The 19,394-nt window shown below is 35.9% G+C and overlaps 1 protein-coding gene across 2 annotated transcripts in view; it reads right to left on the bottom strand.

Annotated features, from left to right (window-relative positions):
* Positions 1-19,394, bottom strand: part of SARNP (SAP domain containing ribonucleoprotein) — a 44,935-nt gene that overhangs the window by 20,226 nt on the left and 5,315 nt on the right. For both annotated transcript variants that reach the window (XR_001365287.2, XM_006179810.3), the window contains exons 2-9: positions 16,104-16,203; positions 14,420-14,466; positions 14,127-14,194; positions 10,974-11,025; positions 10,047-10,120; positions 9,567-9,595; positions 7,215-7,240; positions 5,967-6,035 (exon numbers count right to left, since the gene is read on the bottom strand). Coding sequence is in view for 1 of the 2 variants with exons in the window: in XM_006179810.3 (XP_006179872.1) it covers positions 5,967-6,035; positions 7,215-7,240; positions 9,567-9,595; positions 10,047-10,120; positions 10,974-11,025; positions 14,127-14,194; positions 14,420-14,466; positions 16,104-16,203 (465 nt within the window). In the remaining variant the exon portion in view is untranslated. The remainder of the gene's footprint in view (positions 1-5,966; positions 6,036-7,214; positions 7,241-9,566; positions 9,596-10,046; positions 10,121-10,973; positions 11,026-14,126; positions 14,195-14,419; positions 14,467-16,103; positions 16,204-19,394) is intronic.

The following is a 19,394-nucleotide window of genomic DNA, read 5'->3' as shown; positions in this document are numbered from 1 at the left end:
AGTCACACTAGCTACATTTCAAGTGGTCAACCACCATATGTGGCTAATAACTAGAGCACAGGGACACCTTCTTTTACTGTGCTTCGATTCACTGCATGTCACAGGTATCGTACTTCTTACAAATTTAAAGTCTGTGGCAAACCTATGTTGAGCAAGTCTATTGGAGACATTTTTTGAACAGCCATTTGCTCATTTTATGTCTCTTGTATCGTATTTTGGTAATCCCTGCAATATTTAAAACTTTTTCATGATTATTATACTTATGGGGATATGTGATCAGTGACCTGTGACGTTACTATTCTAATTGTTTTGGGGTGCCACTAACTATGCCCATATAAGACAGTGAACTTAATAAATGTGTGTGATCTGACTGCTCCACCAACCAGCCATTCCCCTGTCTCTTTCCCTCTTCCTGGGCCTCCCTATTCCCTGAGATACAATATGGAAATTAGGCCAATTAATGACCCTACAAAGGTGTCTAGGTGTTTGAGTGAAAGGAAGAGTTGCATGTTTCTCACTTTAAATCAAAAGCTAGAAATGATTAAGCTTAAGGAAGAAGGTATGTCAAAAGCTGTAACAGGCAAAAAGCTAGGCCCTCTTGTACTAAACAGCCAAGCTGTGAATGCAAAGGAAAGTTCTTGAAGGAAATTAAAAGTGCTATTCCAGTGAACATTAGAATGATAAGAAAGTGAAACAGCCTTATTTCTGATGTGAAGAAAGTTTAAGTGGTTTAGATAAAAGATCAAACCAGCCATAATATTCCCTTAAACCAAAGCCTAACCCATGGCAAGGCCCTAACTCTCTTTAATTCTATGAAGGCTGCTGAGAGGTGAGAAAGCTGCAGAAGTCTGAACCAAGCAGAGCTTGGTTCATGAGGTTTAAGAAGCCGCATTCATGGAACATAAAAGTGCAAGGTGAGGCAGCAAGCGCTGATACAGAAGCTGCAGTAAGTTATCTAGAAGACTGAGTTAAGATAATTAATGAAGGTGGCTATACAAAACAACAGATTTTCAATGAAGACGAAACAGCCTTATACTGGAAGAAGATGCCACCTAGGACTTTTGCAGTTAAAGAGCAGAAGTTAATGCCTGGCTTCAAAGCTTCAAAGGACAGGCAGACTCCCTTGCTAGGGGCTAACACAGCTGGTGATTTTAAGCTAATGCTCATTTACCATTCTGAAAATCCTAGGGCTCTGCATGTGCTCTATACATGGAACAACAAAGCCTGGATGACAGCATATCTGCTTACAACATGGTTTACTGAATATTTTAAGCTCATTGTTCAGACCTATAGCTCAGGAAAAAAAAATTCTTTTCAAAATATTACTGCTCATTGACAATGCACCTGGTCACCCAAGAGCTCTGATGGAGATGTTCAGTGAGATTAATGTTGTTTCCACACTTGCTAATACAACATCCCTTCTGCACTCTTTGGATCAAGGAATAATCGCAACTTTCAAGTCTTATTATTTAAGAAATACTTTTCATAAGACTACAGCCATCACACATAGTGATTCCTTTGATGGATCTGGGCAAACTGAAAACCTTCTGGAAAGGATTCCACATTCCAGATGCCATTAGGAATATCTGTGATTTCACAGGAAGAAGTCAGAATATCAAGTTTAACAGCAAGCTGAAAAGAGTTGATTTGAATCCTCATGGATGACTCTGAGGGGTTCAAGACTTCAGTGGAGGAAGTAACTGCAGATGTGGTGTAAACAGCAAAAGGACTAGAATCAGAAGTGGAGCGTGAAGATGGGATTGAATTGCTACAACTCACTGCAAAACTTGAATGAATGAGGAGTTGCTTCTTATGGATAAGCAAAGAAAGTCGTTTCTTGAGATGGAATATACTCCTGGTGAAGATGCTGTGAAGACTACTGAAATGACAACATAGGATTTAGAATATTCTATAAACTTAGCTGATAAAGCAGGAGTTGGGTTTAAGAGGGCTGACTCCAGTTCTGAAAGAACTTCTGCTGTGGGCAAGATGGTATCAAACACCACTGCATGTTACAGAGAAATCATCTGTGACAGGAAGAGTCAGTCAACTGAACCTCACTGGCAAGTGTCACTGTTGTCTTATTTTTAAGAAATTGCTACAGCCACCTCAACCTTCAGCAACCACCATCCTGATCACAGTCAGCAGCCCTCCATGGCAAAAAGATTACAACTCACTGAAGGCTCATATGATTGTTAGCATTTTTTTAGGAATAAAGTATTTTGTGTGTATTTATATATACATATTTATATATATGTATGTATATATTTATTGACGTATAGTCAGTTTATAATGTGTCAATTTCTGATGTACAGCACAATACTTCAGTCATATAGGAATATACATATATTCATTGTCATATTTTTTTCACCATAGGTTACCACAAGATATTGAATACAGTTCCCTGTGCTATACAGTGTAATTCAATAAAGTGTTTTTAAATTTAGGTGTGTATATTGTTTTTTTTTATTCGTGACTCGCTTTATTGCAATATTCACTGTACTTTGGTGGTCTGGAACTGAATCTGAAACATTTCCAAAGTATGCCTGTATTAGATAACACAGATTATTCAATAGAACAATATTCTACAGAATATTCCCATCATCACAGAAAGTTCCACTGAATGGTGATAATCTAGATGGCAAAATACCACCATTTCTGGAACATTTTAATGGTTTATGTGAAGCAAATTGGGGCAAAGTGTTAAAATTAGGATGGTTCTGAAAATCAGGATTTATGACTAATGTAAATGGAACCTATACTCAACCTATCTCAGAAAGTAATAAGTCTCCAAGTGGTTCTTGGAAGAAATCATATATACTCTAATACAGTGTTATTCAAAACGTGGTCTGCCTTTAGTGCTGTTTGTTACCAGTCGGCAGTAAGTCCAGAAATTGAGAGTGTTTAGAAATTTATGAAGCAACTTAACATTGCTTTGACATTTTTATTGTAGTTTACAAAAGTACCACTCTACAATTAACTGGAAATTTTAAAAACTAGTCTTTTGCCACAGAACTGGAGAAGCACTACTCTAGAACATGTGCGACAATAAAAGTTATTAAAGAACAGAGCTCATATAGTCAGTTCTTCCAATTACCATTATCTCATCATAACTTCAGAATTTAAAACAGGAACTGAAATCTTATCAACAATCAACTAAAACACAGAAGTTAATTGACTCAAAGTGATAAAACCAGTTGGCCAACAGAACTGAACTAAGAAAACTAACATTTATTGAGAGTCAAAGTGTAACCATGCAGATAATTGCAAATATACAATTATTTATTCTTTGCAAACACGGTGTTAGGTTATTATTTCCAGTTTTACAGATGAGGACCAAAGAAGTTTAGTAATTTGCTCAAAGTCACAAAATTTGCTGGAAGTTAATAAATGTACCTCTTCATGTTTTATTCAGCCTCCTGTGGAGGCTAAAAAGAGATCAAATACACAGAAAGATTCCAGGAAAGGGAAAAGACAAGACTGATATCCCTGTATAACTCAGGTGGACAGTATAAAGTGAAGAACAAATTCCTCTCTAAATACAAATTTTATTTACAAACCGTAAATAGACTCACAGACACAAAAAACAAACTGTGGTTACCGGGGGGAAGGCGCGGGGTGGTGGTAGATAGATTAGGAGTTTGAGATTAACAGATACACATTACTATATATAAAATAGATAAACAACAAGCACCTACTGTATAGCACAGGGAACTATATTCAATTTTTTGTAATGAGCCGTAATAGAAAAGAAACTGAAAAAATATGTATGAATGTATGTGTATGTATACTGAATCGCTTTGCTGTACACTTGAAACTAACATTGTGAACTGACTACACTTCAATAAAAAATAATTAAACAAGTTTATACTGTACAGCACAGGCAACTATATTCAATATCTTGTAGTAACCTACAATGAAAAAGAACATGAAAATATATATGTATGACTGAAACATTATGCAGTATATCAGAAACTGACACAACATTGTAAACTGACTATATTTCAATTAAAAAAAAGAATTTTAAAAAACTCCAGGGGGCAGGGTATAGCTCACTGGTAGAGTGCAAGCTTAGCATGCACAGCATGCAGGAGGTCCTGAGTTCAATCCCCAGTACCTTCTCTAAAAATCAATAAATAAACCTAATTATGCACCCCCCATCAAAACACAAAAAATAAATTAAAAAAATTTTTTAATAAAAAATTTAAAAACCCCAAATTCCTCTCAGGAATGTGTCCATATGAGCTAAGGAGCAGGAGATATGATGTTCAATATTGTTAATTTTGATGGAATACACAATGTATGGCTGTAAGCATAACTGATGCCATCCATTTAGTTCCTCTTGTCCTTCCACTGACCCTACCTAGGACTATATTGTGTAATAAACCTCTTCTGTCATCAAGGGCTATTTTAATAGATACTAATGATCATTAGGTCTAGGTGGCCTCTATGCTCTGTTAGTCTTTAAACAACAATGAAGACCTTTGCTGACATACTCCCAGTGCCCCCGAAACTAGTTAGCCATTCATAAATCTTGACTTCCCATTTCCAAGCATGTACCCACAAACCCAGGTTAACTATAAAACTGTCCCAATGGTCCTTCAGCAGTGCAGAGTGCAGCTGCAAATGCTTCCGGATTGTTGTGTAACCGATCCTAACCTATGAGTAAGTTACCCTATAATAAACTGATTCACTGATTATATGGAGCTGCATGTTTCATTTTTTGTTCTCAAGGTAACTTCTCAGTTCGGTGGGTACCTTTTGTTCCCCTCCGCCCTCCAAAACACAAACTCAACAATTCCCTACGGGAGTCAAGTTACTGCTGAGATTCTCAAAATACTTAGCCCTCATATACAAAAGAAGGAAACAGATGACAACTAGGGCCACAAATCCAAGGAACCCTTCCCCCTGACCATCTAGCAAAACACAAATGACTTTTGGTTTATAACAGTTCTTCCCAATTAAGCTGCATATGGCTTGAATCATATACTCTGCCTACCTCTCAACTCCTAACTTATTTCATATAAACTAGCAAATACTCCTACTGAACACCTATGGTCTCAGTGTCAACCTGGGTACACAGATCTGATGCTGTATTTCTGCTAAACATAAAAAAATGTAACCCAAAGGGAAGGAAGATGAAGCACAGTTGTGTTCAAGATTATGAGCCTCATAGAGACACAACTAGTGTTCACTTTTATGTGCTTTTTTTTTTTTTTTTGAACAAAACTATAACTACTATCAGGTCAGTTTTTTTTCAATGGATTTCCAGGGGGCTAAATGCTTCTATATCCAAATGGGAAATAATTCTTTTTTTCCCCAATGACAGTTTTTCTGGTTTGAAATAGTCTTCCCTTAACCCTACCACCACTTCAAACAAGAAACATGTTCTCATTCCCACAGAAGAAAGATTAAGAGACTACCTGGCTCTAGGCAAACAGAAGAGTCCTCAGCATTTTCTCCAATGCGCCTAGCAAAACTCCAAACACAACAATGCCCTATAGGACTGATTTACCCACCCAGCATGGTGCCAACAAAGTTATCTTGCTTAAACTTAATAGTATCAGTTAGCAGAGGGGCAGAAAGAATGAAATAACTTTCTCAATTTTGTTCCACAGAACCTCCAAATTTTGTTTCTAGGTACTTTTGACTTAAAGACAGGATTGTCTTCCCCTGATTATTCAATTTCCATTATGCCTACATCACAAGTTAAAGCAGATGTAACAAGTTTTAAAATCACTGAAATCAACATCTTAACCAGCCTGCATGGAAGCTTTGAAAACAATCTGTGGGGAACAATTAGCTCTGTGAAACAATTCACATAATGTAATCAATAGTCAGTGAGAGGAGGTAATAGTAAAAGGACGGCATTAAATGAAGTGCTGAGCAGCCAGCTCTATGCTCAGGACAGTCATTTCCAGACTATGAGCCCCAAAGGCTGTAATATTGCAAAAACAGTATCTTACCTTTCTGGAGATTGAAGAGACGTTCAAACCAAATCTTTGAGCTCTTTCTTTTAGCTTATCCAGGTTAACCTACAAAAATACAGGAAAAAAATTTTAAGAATCAAAACAGAAAATACGGAAAGCATAAACTATGGTCCAAAGCTAAGAGTTCAAGTAAGCCTACACACAGATACCCTATGTGCCAAATTAAGAAATTAAGCAACACCCATCTACGCCACTAATTATTAAAAGGCCTCTCCTGGAATGCAGTGAAAGATTTAGCCCTGCCTCCTTCATTCATCAAAGGTGGCAAGACCCCAAGGAGGGTTTAAGATCAAAGTAGGCCAAATACTGCTTGAAAAAGCAAACAAATGTCTAAATCATCACCTCCAAACAAGTCCATCATTCACAGTCCAAAACTGTTAATTCCTATACACAGTCTTGGCAAGTAGTTCTTAACTACCTCCTAGCAAAGAGAAACTATCACTGCAGTTACCCTTGCTTCAGAAGATAAATCTACTACCAGTACCCAACTCAATTTTATTCCTTACTTTTTCTTGGAAGCCCTGATATGTAAGACTTATCATAAGGATATTTGGGACATTTTCATTACTACTACTGTTCTAATTACTACTACCACCACTACTATTACCACTACCACTACTACCACTACAACATTTCACCTTCACTTACAGTATTGATCTATAACCCCAAGAGCAGGATTTCATAATGCTGAATATAGTTTGCAGCATTTATTCCCATTTTCTAAATATGCTGAATAGTCATAATGGCCCAGAAGGGATCTTATTCTACTAGTCTTTATTCCCTGGTTTTATATTTAATAATTAGTGTTGAAAATTCCCAGTATCTACAAATAGAACTCATAAGTTGCTTCCACAGATTCTCTTGTGGTAATCAAGAACCAGACATTATTCAAAGCCACTGGTTGAGGCCTAAAAACTCCAGTACCATAAAACAAAGAGCTACATGAACTGTCCTCAAGCTAACAAAATCTACCCACTATTTTTCCCCCAAGGAGTGGCAGGAAGAAAGATATCTATAATGACTTTGAAGATGCGGCAATTTTCCCAACCTCTCAGTACCTCAAACAATTCTTTTTATTCAGGACATAAAACACTGCACTGAAAACAGTCACCAAACTCATATGATCTCAATTTCCTCTGATCTGGGGAGAAGTAAATCTCTAACTTTAACTGTACAGAGCTAAGATTTGGCACTCAAGGTTGAGAAAAAAAAAAGATTTCTTACCATAGGCTTAGTGTCAGATGACAGGCCTAAAGAAGTAAATTAAAAAGGTTTATTTAATATTTTTAAAAGTTGTAAAGAAAGTTGACAGTCTTCAACTCAAGTGAGACAGCACAGAAATCATATATAGGATAAATATCCTTTATCCTATGAAGGGAAAGAAAAGGCAGAAATTATATCTAGAGATCATGTCTGCATTCATTGCTGATGGGAATATAAAAGAGTACAGCCGTTTTGGAAAACATTTTGATGGTTTCTCAAAAAGCTAAACATGGAGTTTACCATATGACCTAGCAATCTGACTCCTAGGTAACTCCCCAAGAGAAATGAAAATATATATCTACACAAAAATTCAGATATGAATGTTCACAGTAGCATTATCCATAGTAGACAAAAAGTGAAAATAACCCAAATGTACACTAACTGATGGAAAGATAAAATGTGGTATATCAGTACAACACAATATTATCCAATAATAAAAAGAAAGGAAGTAATGACATATCCTAAAACATGGATGAACCTTGAATACATTATGTTAAGTGAAAGGCGGCAGTCACCAAAGACCATGAATTATGAGATACCATTTATATGAAGGCAAATTTATATATACAGAAAAAATTTAGTGGTTGCTTGCTGGAGGTTGGGGGGGAGGTGATGAGTAAAACTGCTAATGGGTACGGGGTTTCTTTTTGGGGTGATGAATATGCCCTAAAATTAGACTGTGATGATGGTTACACAATCCTGTGAATATATAAAAAACACTGAATTGCATACTTTAAGTGGATGAGCTGTATGACATAGGAATTATATCTCAATAAAGCTGTTTTAAAAAAGAGAAAGACACTGTATCTGGACAAAAGAGCAGAGCTACTATCAAAACGAGTTAAAATCATGATCTCTTAAAGCCAATGTTCAGTCCTGAAATTATCACTAATAAGTAGTATACTGGCCTATAGGCCCAACCCCAATCTAGTCAATAATTATTTATTTAAAACTTGACAGAATTATATTTTAAGCAACCTCAATCTTGTAATTGGTTCCCTAATTGTCCACCATAAACATTCAGGTATGGACTCAACTTTTACCATAGCTATTTGCTAGGAACTTTTAGGTATTTTTATGTTCTCACTCATAAAAACAATACTTCCTTTAACTGCTGCCAAATTCTATTCTTTTAAGAGCCACTCTGTAGTTCTCCAGATTATACAGATAGCACTGCAAACGTTATCTTTACATTATTTTATTGACAATCTTCCTTTTCAGGCTAAGTATTAATTTTAACTTTTGTCTTTCTTCAAATAGCACCATCTAATAATGCCTTTAATAATTTTTATTGTACCATCACCAATCCTATTATCTCTCTCGATGTAACTAAAAGCCAGAAAATATTTTGCTTCTAAAACATGTAGTGACAGTGACCAGAACTTTGCTGGACTTTTATTAAAAAGCATAGCAGAACTCTCTAAGATTTTTGAAGCACATTTTCTTAACGGACTTGAAACTACTAACAGGTCACTAGAAGACTAGATTGGATCAGGAGACTACATTTAAAGTCTCTGAGAACAGGAACTATGTTCTTTTTAAAAAGTATAACTTTTCTCCCTAATTTGTTACAAATATATACTCACTGCAGAAATTAAAAAAAAAGGCATTTAAAATTCTACCAACCAGAGATAATGTGTTATCAATTCAGTATATATCCCTCCAATCTTTTTTCCTATCCATAAGTGCATTTTTATTACTAAAATAGGAACACACTACAAATATTATTTTATAATATTTTTTCCATTTATATGTTTGACAAATATTCTTCAATATAATTTAAACATCTGCATAGTCTTCAACTGTACTATGATACATATTTATTTAACCAATTCTCTATTGTATATTACATTGTTTCCAGTTATTGATAACTATAATGCTGTGATAATCCTTGTGGCTAAGTCTTTAAACATAGCCAAAGTTTTCTCCTTGTAATTTCCTAGAAGGTAAAAGATACTCTCTTCTCTTTGCCACTCACACTAGGCAGTACTAACAATGGGCAGGTACACAGTAATTACATGCTGACTTGTGAAATCAGAATAAATAAGTAAGGTACTAGAAACTTCCCTAAAGATGTCTAAGAAAAGGAAAACAGATGTTGGTGCTTCCTTCTATTCTCTCATAACTTCAGTACCTTCTCTATAAATTGCCCAGGAAGGGTTAAGCATTGTTTTACCTAAAGCACAGAGGTGAATATAATAACCTCTTAAAGGCTTCTAGCACTAACAAGTTTACCTTAATTTGGAGAAATGGAATCTGTTGTGCCAAAAAAGACCATAAAGATAACTTTCTCAGAAGTCTCTATATTCTTACCTTTTGACGGAACGGAAGAAATCCCAAATCTGTAGAAAGAAAAACAAGCCAAATTTTAGGAAGCTGTTCACACTCCTGGTTGTCTGTCTCCGTGTCAAGTGTACATATGGCACTTCTTGCTTGTGATCTCAAGCCTTGCAATCATTAGCTAATTCTAACAACCCCATGAAAGAGGTCCAGTTGACTCTTTTTCTCACCAAGAGTCCAGAGAATAAACTAAAAGGAAGCCTTATCAGAACTGGGAGTAGCAGTCAGTTTCTGACTTTCACCTATTACAAAAACCCTGTTTGACAATAAAACCCAATCTACAGCTACTATATTGAATGAACAGACAAGTCCTGAATAAAGTCAAGAGAGTATTTCTTTTCGGCAAAGGCCTCTATTTCACTTAAAATCAACAATTATATTTAAAACCTAGGAACACACTTCCTCATCTTTGTATGATCACTATCTCAGGTCCAAAACACTGGGGACACTCACCTAGCTGCTCTGGCAGCTTTCTTACTCTCCAAGCTCACAGGTACATTGAATCGTTCAGCTCTCTTCTGCATTCTCTAAGTGGTAATAGACAAAAGAAGGGGGAGAGAAACACTCATTTTCTGGTTTTCTTTTTTTAAGAGAAAAGTTGTTAAGAAGTGTGTATCTTTAGAACATAAAGAGTAATTTCTTAGGTCTAAACTGAGTTATATTGACAATCTTAGAGGATATCAGGGTGTACCCCTCTCAGGGCTTAACTCAACAGCCCTTTCCAGAAAGCAAACACAAAAAGACTATTATTACATTCATGTCCTCAAAAACAAAAGGGAAGGAATAAAATAAAACCCACATTCTGCATCAAGCCAAGAAGACAAAAGCTGTGTTTGGTTGACCTTTGAAAAGGGATCAAAGGAACAGCTTGGTTCCAACACTAGTTGTACTCTTTCAGTTAGAAATGAGGCAGCATTGTCCTATGCCATCTCTACTTTAAAGGTACAAAAAGAACACAGATCTTGACTGGAACATAGTTTCAGAGATCTTGAGATGGAATTCAGAGAAATTTCAATCTCTCCATCTAGCCAGTAGTAACTTATAAGTGATATCTTCCCTTGTTACTTTTCAGCTCTTCCAAGGTACAATCCTCCCAAACTCTAATCCTAGTTTGTAAATATCTTAAAAAGAGTTACCACTAAGACCAGAATATTATACACAAAAAGACTAGGGCTTCAAAGGTGACTATGCCAGCCAGAGTATTTTCCCAAATATAGTTAGTTGGTGGAAAAATGTATCAATACCAAAATCTGTCAATATTGATTTTCTGCCTATAAGTAAAATTTTTAAAGTGATGATACAGATAGAATAGAGGGTAAGAAATAGAAAACAAAAACTAAAACATATATATATAGACTGCTCCTCTAAAAGAATGCATACCTCAGTTTGTGGTATTTCAGATGTAATTTTTACTACTTTCTTCTCTGCTGCCCTGGAAAAGAAAGAGATTTTCAAAATCAAAAAACTGATATTCTAAACCAAAACCTCAGAATTGTATAAGAATTTACCTGAGTTATATCCTCTGTCCCCTATCTCTCTGCCTTCCCTTTGACCAAAAAAACATGAAGCCCATTAGCTCTTCAGTTCCTTAAACTGTCGTCTATTGATAAAGAGTTCAAATAATAGACTAAGATACTTTGCTAGAATATAAGAAAGTAACCAGGAAAGAAGTTAATATACGGTGAGGGTAACACTTAAAGGACATTGGCACCCATTTCATTTACCTTTAGGAACTTTAAATGTACTTCTGGAGTAATGACTATTCTTCTAACCCTCATTTAAATACCAGCTCTCAATGTTCATCACAACAATCAATGAGTGCTCTACAAGGTCTGGTTTTCTTCTTTTACAAATCCCTTATTTCTCCCATGGGGACTGTAGTTCTTGCTGAAACAGTCAAAATGGGACAAATAAAAATGCCAGAGGGAGTAGAAAGAAAAAAGCCTAAGAGGAGTTTGAATTAGGACAACATGGTAAGTTACTAGTCAAAAGGTTTAAGAGAAAACAAAAGCAGGGGGTGGTGGTGGGGTGGACCAGAGGGGCGGGAGACAAAGTTCGGAAGTACCTAGGATAAATGGAAGGGTATTAACTCTCCACCAAACAACTCCCATAAAACTGTGGGTCATAACCAGTCTCATTAAGGTCCCTCATTTAAGGACATAGGCAGCTTTTGTTCAAATATCCCGGACACTTTTCCCATTTGATGCCCTGAAAGGTAGTAATGGTGTAATAGCATTTTCAGAGGAAGCAATTCTGTAACAGGAACTTACTCTCTCCTCCATCCTTTTGTTGGAAGTCCCTGGACTCACAGATAAGCAATGGGAGCCCCCTGCTGACCATAACTAAGTCCTGCAATATTTAACTGCCTTAGCTTGGGGTGGGGGTGGAAATCAAACTAGAAACAGAGGTATTTCTTTGGAGAACCTCAAGCGAAAAACAAAGCAAAGGGATCTACTTTTGAATGGTCAAAGGATCTAAATTAGCCCTGTATATTCTGACTTTTAAAGAAATTTCTGAATTCTTTCCATTTCCTGGTCATCCTTCCTTCCCCAACCCTGTTTTGTTCAGGCAGAGAGGGCCACTGAAGTTTAATGTTTTACTTGAAGTCCAATGCCATTAAAAAAGCAGTCCTCTCCACCAAACCCCAGGCTAATGACTTCCTCCACATTCCCATCTTAAAGCACAATCATTGCAGCACACCTCATGGCAGAAAGGGAACAAGGAGAGAGGAAGCTTCCTTCTGCTCTGTTCCAACTCCCTCAGGCACAATTAAGCTCAAGCAATAAATACACATCATATTCTGGGACTCATTCTTCTGTTCACTGAGAAGTTTCTCTCCTATCCAGTCATGTACAAAACATTCTCCAAACTACAGGCACCCAGAACCTTTCTGTATATACTTTAATCTAATCACTACTAGCTCTCTAAAAAGCAAAAGCACCCCCTCAACACACACACAATTTCAATTCCCTTGTTTAGAAATTCACTGACTAAATTAAAGCACTCTAAACAAGAGAATTACATATTTTAGATATTCTAAAGATAATGAACTTCTATAAATTTTTAAATTTCATTATTTTTAACCCACACAGGCCAATTATTACTGTATTTACCTCATCTTCCTTTTTGCCCCATTAAGTCCTCAAAACATCTCTATCTTAAAGCTATTCCATTAGGCGTTTTCTGAAGGCATTATACCTAGACACTAACCTCCTATGATGGAAGATAAGTAAATGATTTTAGAAAGCAGTAATATTTGAGAAAATCTAATAAAACATTAAATGCACATCCCCTATGTTGCCTCAAATCCATTGCTAGAAATTTATCCTACGGATATATCTGCATAAATTTAAAACTAGTTGTATAAGGACATGTAGCGCTGCATTTTCTGTAATTATGAATAATCTAAATGTCCATCAACAGGAGACTGGTGAAATTACTGTTCATTCAAAGGATGGAGCATTATTAGCTACCAGAAAGAATACAATTCCAAGTTGATGGGTTCATGGGGGTCTATATACTATTCTCATAATTTTTATATATACTTGTAATATCCCATAATAACTAAAAAAAAGAGAGCGAGACCTACTACTTACTAGGATAATTATTCCCATTTCACAGGGTTGAAGTGAGGATTAAATGAGAATACATGTAAAATAGTTAGAACCTTGCCTACTATATAACTATATTTAAATAAGGACGTTATTATATAATATAGAAAGAGATCTGTATGTGAAAAAAAATCAAGAAACCAACAATTTGCATGGTGTGTACATATGTAACTGTATATACACATATACACACAGCATATAAAATATTCCAGAAGCATATACTGAAAACATCTGAGAAGTCAGGTGGGGATGAAAACAAGGGTACTTAATTTTCAATTTATATACTCCTCTACGTACTGTTTGACTTTTTACTAGTACATATATTATCTTTTATAATTAAATAGATTAATACAGCTATGAGGAACAAAAATGTTAAAAAGGACTCAACTGTTCTTAATGTGCTGGAGTATAAGATGGCCAGACATTTGTGGGGAGATCCCAAATAAAAGATGTTTGTGATCAATCTTGTGGAATAATTTAAATAAATCAAGATTCACTTTCTACTCTAGTACTCTGTCCTCCCCTCCACCACTGTAAGTCAAAAGGAAGAGAGAATACAGTGCTACTTTGAGACATAATCTCTGCTCAGCACCCTCCTCCCTTACAAAATTCTTTATATGCAGAAAATTTGCATGACTCGATACAGAAAGAGAATCATCTATTACAGTTATACAACAAAGGCTAGGAGAACTAAACTTTATCTGGGCTTGAAGTCTCCAGCTCCTAATTATTACATAACCCAGAGACAAACTTAATTTTGCTTCACTGGGACCATGCACTTGAAATGAAGTAGACCCTCTGAAAATGTTTGATCTAACGAGAAATGAAAAAGCCAATGGGAATGTATGAGGTAAACAGAGTGAAACACTAAAAACCCCAGAACTGTCTGCTTTGTACTCATTATTAAAAAAAGGATAGTTACACATCAACAGTTTTTTCAGGTGGTTCTTCCTCTTTGACAGGCAGTTCTATGGGCTTTGGTTCTTCTTCCTAAAACCAAATGAAACAAGATGGTTAACATAAATTAAGAGTAAATACCCAATAATAGAAGAATATGAGAACTCCAAAATGAACCAGTCTTTCAGAACCTTCATTCCCCCTGTATGCTCCCCTAATGAGTTAGTATTTAAGCCCTCTAATGATTGATGTTCAGCAATGTGACCAAGGTAGTGGCACACTGCCAGGCCAGTGACTAACCTTACTCTCTCAACTCACCTCTGTTTCATCTCCCAGTACATCTTCTTCATTTGCCTCCTCTTCAGCTAAAGAATATTAAAATATTCAGGTCAAGCCCTGCTACAAAACCATCTTGATCACTGTACTTAGGCTAAAGTTGTATTTATTTTGCTTTCCCAAAATAAAATTAAATAATGAAGGCAGAACTGATGCTTACAAAATTTTTTCCACATGGAGAAGGTAAAACTCTTCTTTACCTAACATTGATATGAGGTTAAACTCTAGCTGGACTAAAGAAGTGAACGTGATGAGTTCAAACTACAACATTAATAAAAAATAATGTGGGAGAATTTAGTGTTGGTGAATAATTTCTTAAAAAAAAACCCACAAACAAAAGTAATATGCAAAAAACTACAAATTTTTCAAAACTAGGGGAGGGCTCCACAGAAAAAGAAACAAATGAAAAAGAAGGTATTTGTGTCTAGAACAAACAAGGATATAGTTACTAGAATTAAAGAAGAAATGCCTGCAAACTAATAAGCCAATGATGGAAATCCCAATAGAAAAATGAGTAAAGGAGAAACCCAAAGAACCATGAACAAAAGAAATGTTTAAACTTTTTAATAATTAGAGGGATGTAAATTGAAACCACCAACAGATCAGCAAAAAATCGGGCCACTTGATAGGTCAGTGCCAAGTTTAGGTTTGTGAAGGAGATACAAAAACCCTCATGTGCTGACAATGAGATTTATAAAGCAATTCAGAAATACAACTTGTCTGTGTTTAGTCACACTGAGTAAACATTTATGAATAGATATTTATTAGCAATCCCATTCCTGGGTATATACCCCAGAAAGACTCTCACACCAGAATATAAAGAAACATGAAAGAAGTGGTTCAGGAGGCAATAAAGGCATCAGTCACCGAGTGAACTGAACAAAATGTGGTAAATTCCATATATCATACACTACCATGCAGGAATTAGAATCAACAGACTAGATGACCACACAGCCATAGGCCACACAAATACATCTTAAAAAAACACAGGACTTAGAGAAAAAATGAAAAATAAAGTAAGGCCTTATTAAGTAAGTATGGCCTTACTGCCAATGACATAAAAATACTGTATGCCAAACAACACTACATGATTTACAAGGACAAAGACAAAAAGTATTTATCAAACACTTCAGAATAGTTGCCTAAGGGAGTTGGGGTAAAAGGAATGGAAATAAAAACTAGGGAGGGATGACAGTATGCCTTAAATGAAGCGGTTTTTATTTGTTTTTAAAAAGGTGGAATTAGAGAATGTCAGAGCTAGAAGGGACCAGAGACTATCTAGGTTTATGGATTTCAAGGGTGGAGACATTTGTCTCATGTCACAGAACAAAACAGACACTTAGCCATGAAAACAGTGGCTGTCAAAGTTACCAAGTAAATTTCTGGCGTAAGAGTAATTAGAATTCAAATCTTTAAATTCTCAGTCTAATGATACTTTTTTTTACCACACTCTCTTCAACATAATTTGCTGAAATAAAATTACAATGTCTTAAAAGGGAGGGGGGTAATTTCTTTTCATTGTAACCACTGTTTTAGATGACCCAGAATTTTGATACAATTAAGAGCTTACATCAACAACCTAAAGGAAAAGAAGAAATCTTCCATATGGCAGAGCCTAGAAATTAATCCCCTCACTCACATCATTCTGCCTCCACAGAGCACTCACCATGCTCTTCAAGATATGCCTGGAGCCTGTTGATGAGATCTTGTTTTATTCCCTTGGTCTCCAAACCACGAGCAAGACACTCCTGCTTTAGTTCAGCAAGCTGAGGAAAAAGAATAAAGCTTTTCCTTAATTTATAGAATGAACCTGGGGCAGGCGGGGAAGAAGAGGTAGCTCTCACAAGAAAGAAAAAGAAAAGTTCAACCCCAAACTACTGCTCTTAATCCCACCAAGCCTCTAGGTCCACAAAGATGGTGTACTTTCCCCTAATAATACTCAATATGCAAGAGGACTTTTCTAACAGATTCTGAAGAATAAACAGCCTAAGTCAATAAAATTTGATCTAATCATGTATCTGTTTACTATCATAAATCTTTAGCTATTTCTGAGGGGAGAAAAAAAGGTGTCTTTTTTTCCGCAAATAATTACTGTACTAGCTCATACATGGAAAGAATGAATCTAATAGTCTAAAGGTAGATTATTCTTACTATCCCAGACTGTTTACTGCAATATTCCATATACATGCATACAAGTATGACCACCATAGAATAGGTAGGTATGTTAGCTTAATGTCAACAATTAATTGATTAAAGGATATTTGCCAAAATGGAAAAAGTAACAGCATGCTACAGAAGACATTATGTTGAAGACTTTGAAATCAGTAACATGACCAATTGTGAGGACAACAGAAGGAGGAAGAATTGATAGATTACTGACAGAACCAAATAGGGGGTGTCACTGGCTCTTCAGGGAGAACAATGAGTCAAAATGAAGACTCAATTTAGAAAGAATAAGGTACACTATAAAGTAGTACACTTATATTCAAAACTTAAATTGTTAAAAAAAAAAACAGATGATAGGGATCTGGCTCAACAGTAACTCACAGGATAAAGACCTCAGTCAGGGTTTTAGACGATTACAAGTGCAAAAAGAGTTAACAGTATGATTTGTTACCAAAGTAATTTTAAGTTAAGGGTAACTGAAAGAAACAGAATCTATATTAAATGATGTAATAGCTTTACTGGGCTCTGTATTCTCATTTTACGGAGCAAAATGATATGCTCCTCCAAGGAGAAAAACGAACAAAAGGAAGGTCCCAAAAATCCTATATGTAGATCAGTGCACAAATATGTATTTGTCCTGAAAAAAGACTTAACCAGTTTTGAGGTAGAGATCTAGGATCAACCAGTAGAAGTCAGAAAGCAGATTCCTACAGAAAAAAGAAATTTACAATTAAGGGAATATGATGGGCATCTTTAGAGGCTTTCAACCACAGGAGCATTTGGAAATGGAGGGGAGCTTTTTTTTTCTTTCCCAACCGGGCAGATGGAGCATTCAGTGAGTGGGGCAGGCAGGGAGGAAGGGATACTATGTGGAAACTGTCCTACTCAACAAGCCAACAGCACCCTCTATTGAGAAACATGGTAGGTAACCACCTATTAAAAGTGTGGAGTGGATGCATAGCATAACATGGCCTCGGACTACCTTGGGTTCAAATTTCAGCTTTACCACTTACAGCTGAATAACCATGGGTGAGTAACTTAACCTCTGTGTGCTTCAGTTTCCTACAAAATGGGAATAATGCAACAGTACCCATAACATACGGCTGTTTTGAAGATTAAACCAGTGAATACTTATAAGGCATTTAGAATAGTGCTTGGCAGCTAACAAGCACTTTATAAGTGTTAGATACTAGATGAAGAGTTAGACAAGACTGGATAATCACTGCTTCTCAGATTTTTGAATTTCAGATTGATATATTTTTATTTATTGATTGATATATTTTAAAATAGGTAGACCGATAGGGCTGCCAACTTTTTATAATATTTCAGCCAGGTTGTGAACCAACACTTTTATGGAACAATAAAACCATTACTTGAAAAATGATCATACACTTGGATGTAGCAGTGATGTCAAACTGCTGAAGAAGTTTCTAAAAGTTTACCCAATTTTCTATTTTTGTTTTTTTACTTTTCACTAACCAACACTGGCCTACAGACCATACCTTGAATAGTATTAATCTAGAATCTAGACTGTAAGTGATCTCTAAGATCCATTTCTTAAGTAAGACTCAATCTTTCCTATATTGGTACTTTATTTTCTTTCAGTTTCCTGGAGAACAAGTCTTCTGATTTTAGTTAAGAGTTTTGTTGATTTGTTATAAAAGTATTACATTCACCGCCAAATAGTTTGACAATTCTGAAAAGTACAGAAGAAAGTAAAAGCCTTATTATGTAACCCCAGGACTTAGGGATCACCTAACATTTTAAATATATCATTTGGGTTATTTGGTGTGTGTGTGCGCGCGCGCATGTGCGTGTGTGTTTAGAGGGTGTTGGTTGGTTGTTTACAAAGCAATACAGCTTCTTTATTTCCTGTAACTTCTAATCTTCCTCAGAAGACTCCATTCCTTTTTTCTTTTGCTGGTTTAAGAACATTAAGACCACCTACAATAAAGGAATGCAAATATTCAGGCAATTCAAAATTCAACTTTCTAATAGAGTTGTTCCTTCCTTCCCCAAATTGTGTCTAGACATACGCAAAAGTTTACAAAAACTTCCAGATGACAAGGAAACAGACAGTGATGGTTTCTGCATAGGGTGCTGATCTGGTAGATTTGAAGCTGACAGACTGGTACAACTGGTTGTTTAGTGTGGATAGCATCTACCACTGCTGACCACTGACCTTGCCATTGCCTTTGGTCATTGAAATCTCAGCCTCCACTGGTTCTCAGTCCCAAATCTCAAATCTCTGGCTTATTAAGCAGTCTTCTCAGCACCTTCATATTCCCTTTCTGGTCATATGAGAGTGTTACATACAGTTTTTATACCATGTTGTATTACTTTAGTTATTACATTGTAGGTTCTGCTCCTATACTGGGACATTATTTCAAAAGGGAAATAGATGAGTAAAAACAAAATAGCTAAAGATGAAGTCGTTTTACACATTTTGACACAATTACGTTAGTAGTAGGACAAAATCCTTTTAAAGTCTCAAATAAGAACTTATAATATCAAATCTTACCCATTTTTATATGCATTTGACTTCAAAATATTTTAAAAGAACATATTTTAAAAGCAAGGTATACTGAATGAATTGCACAGTATGTGAAATTGTACCTCAGTAAGGCTATTTTTAAAAACCAAGCTATAGAACACTGTATACAGGATACTAACATTAATGTGAAAAATAATATGCACCCCCCCCATATAATGTGTATACATAAGATGCTTGGACAAGGAAAGAGCTAAATTAACACTAGTTTAAGGAGTTTGTTGAGGACAAGTGTAGGAG

Source organism: Camelus ferus, chromosome 12 (assembly GCF_009834535.1).
Source record: "Camelus ferus isolate YT-003-E chromosome 12, BCGSAC_Cfer_1.0, whole genome shotgun sequence".
In the NCBI taxonomy this organism is placed as follows: Eukaryota; Metazoa; Chordata; class Mammalia; order Artiodactyla; family Camelidae; genus Camelus; species Camelus ferus.
This window is presented reverse-complemented; position numbering and strand designations above follow the sequence as displayed.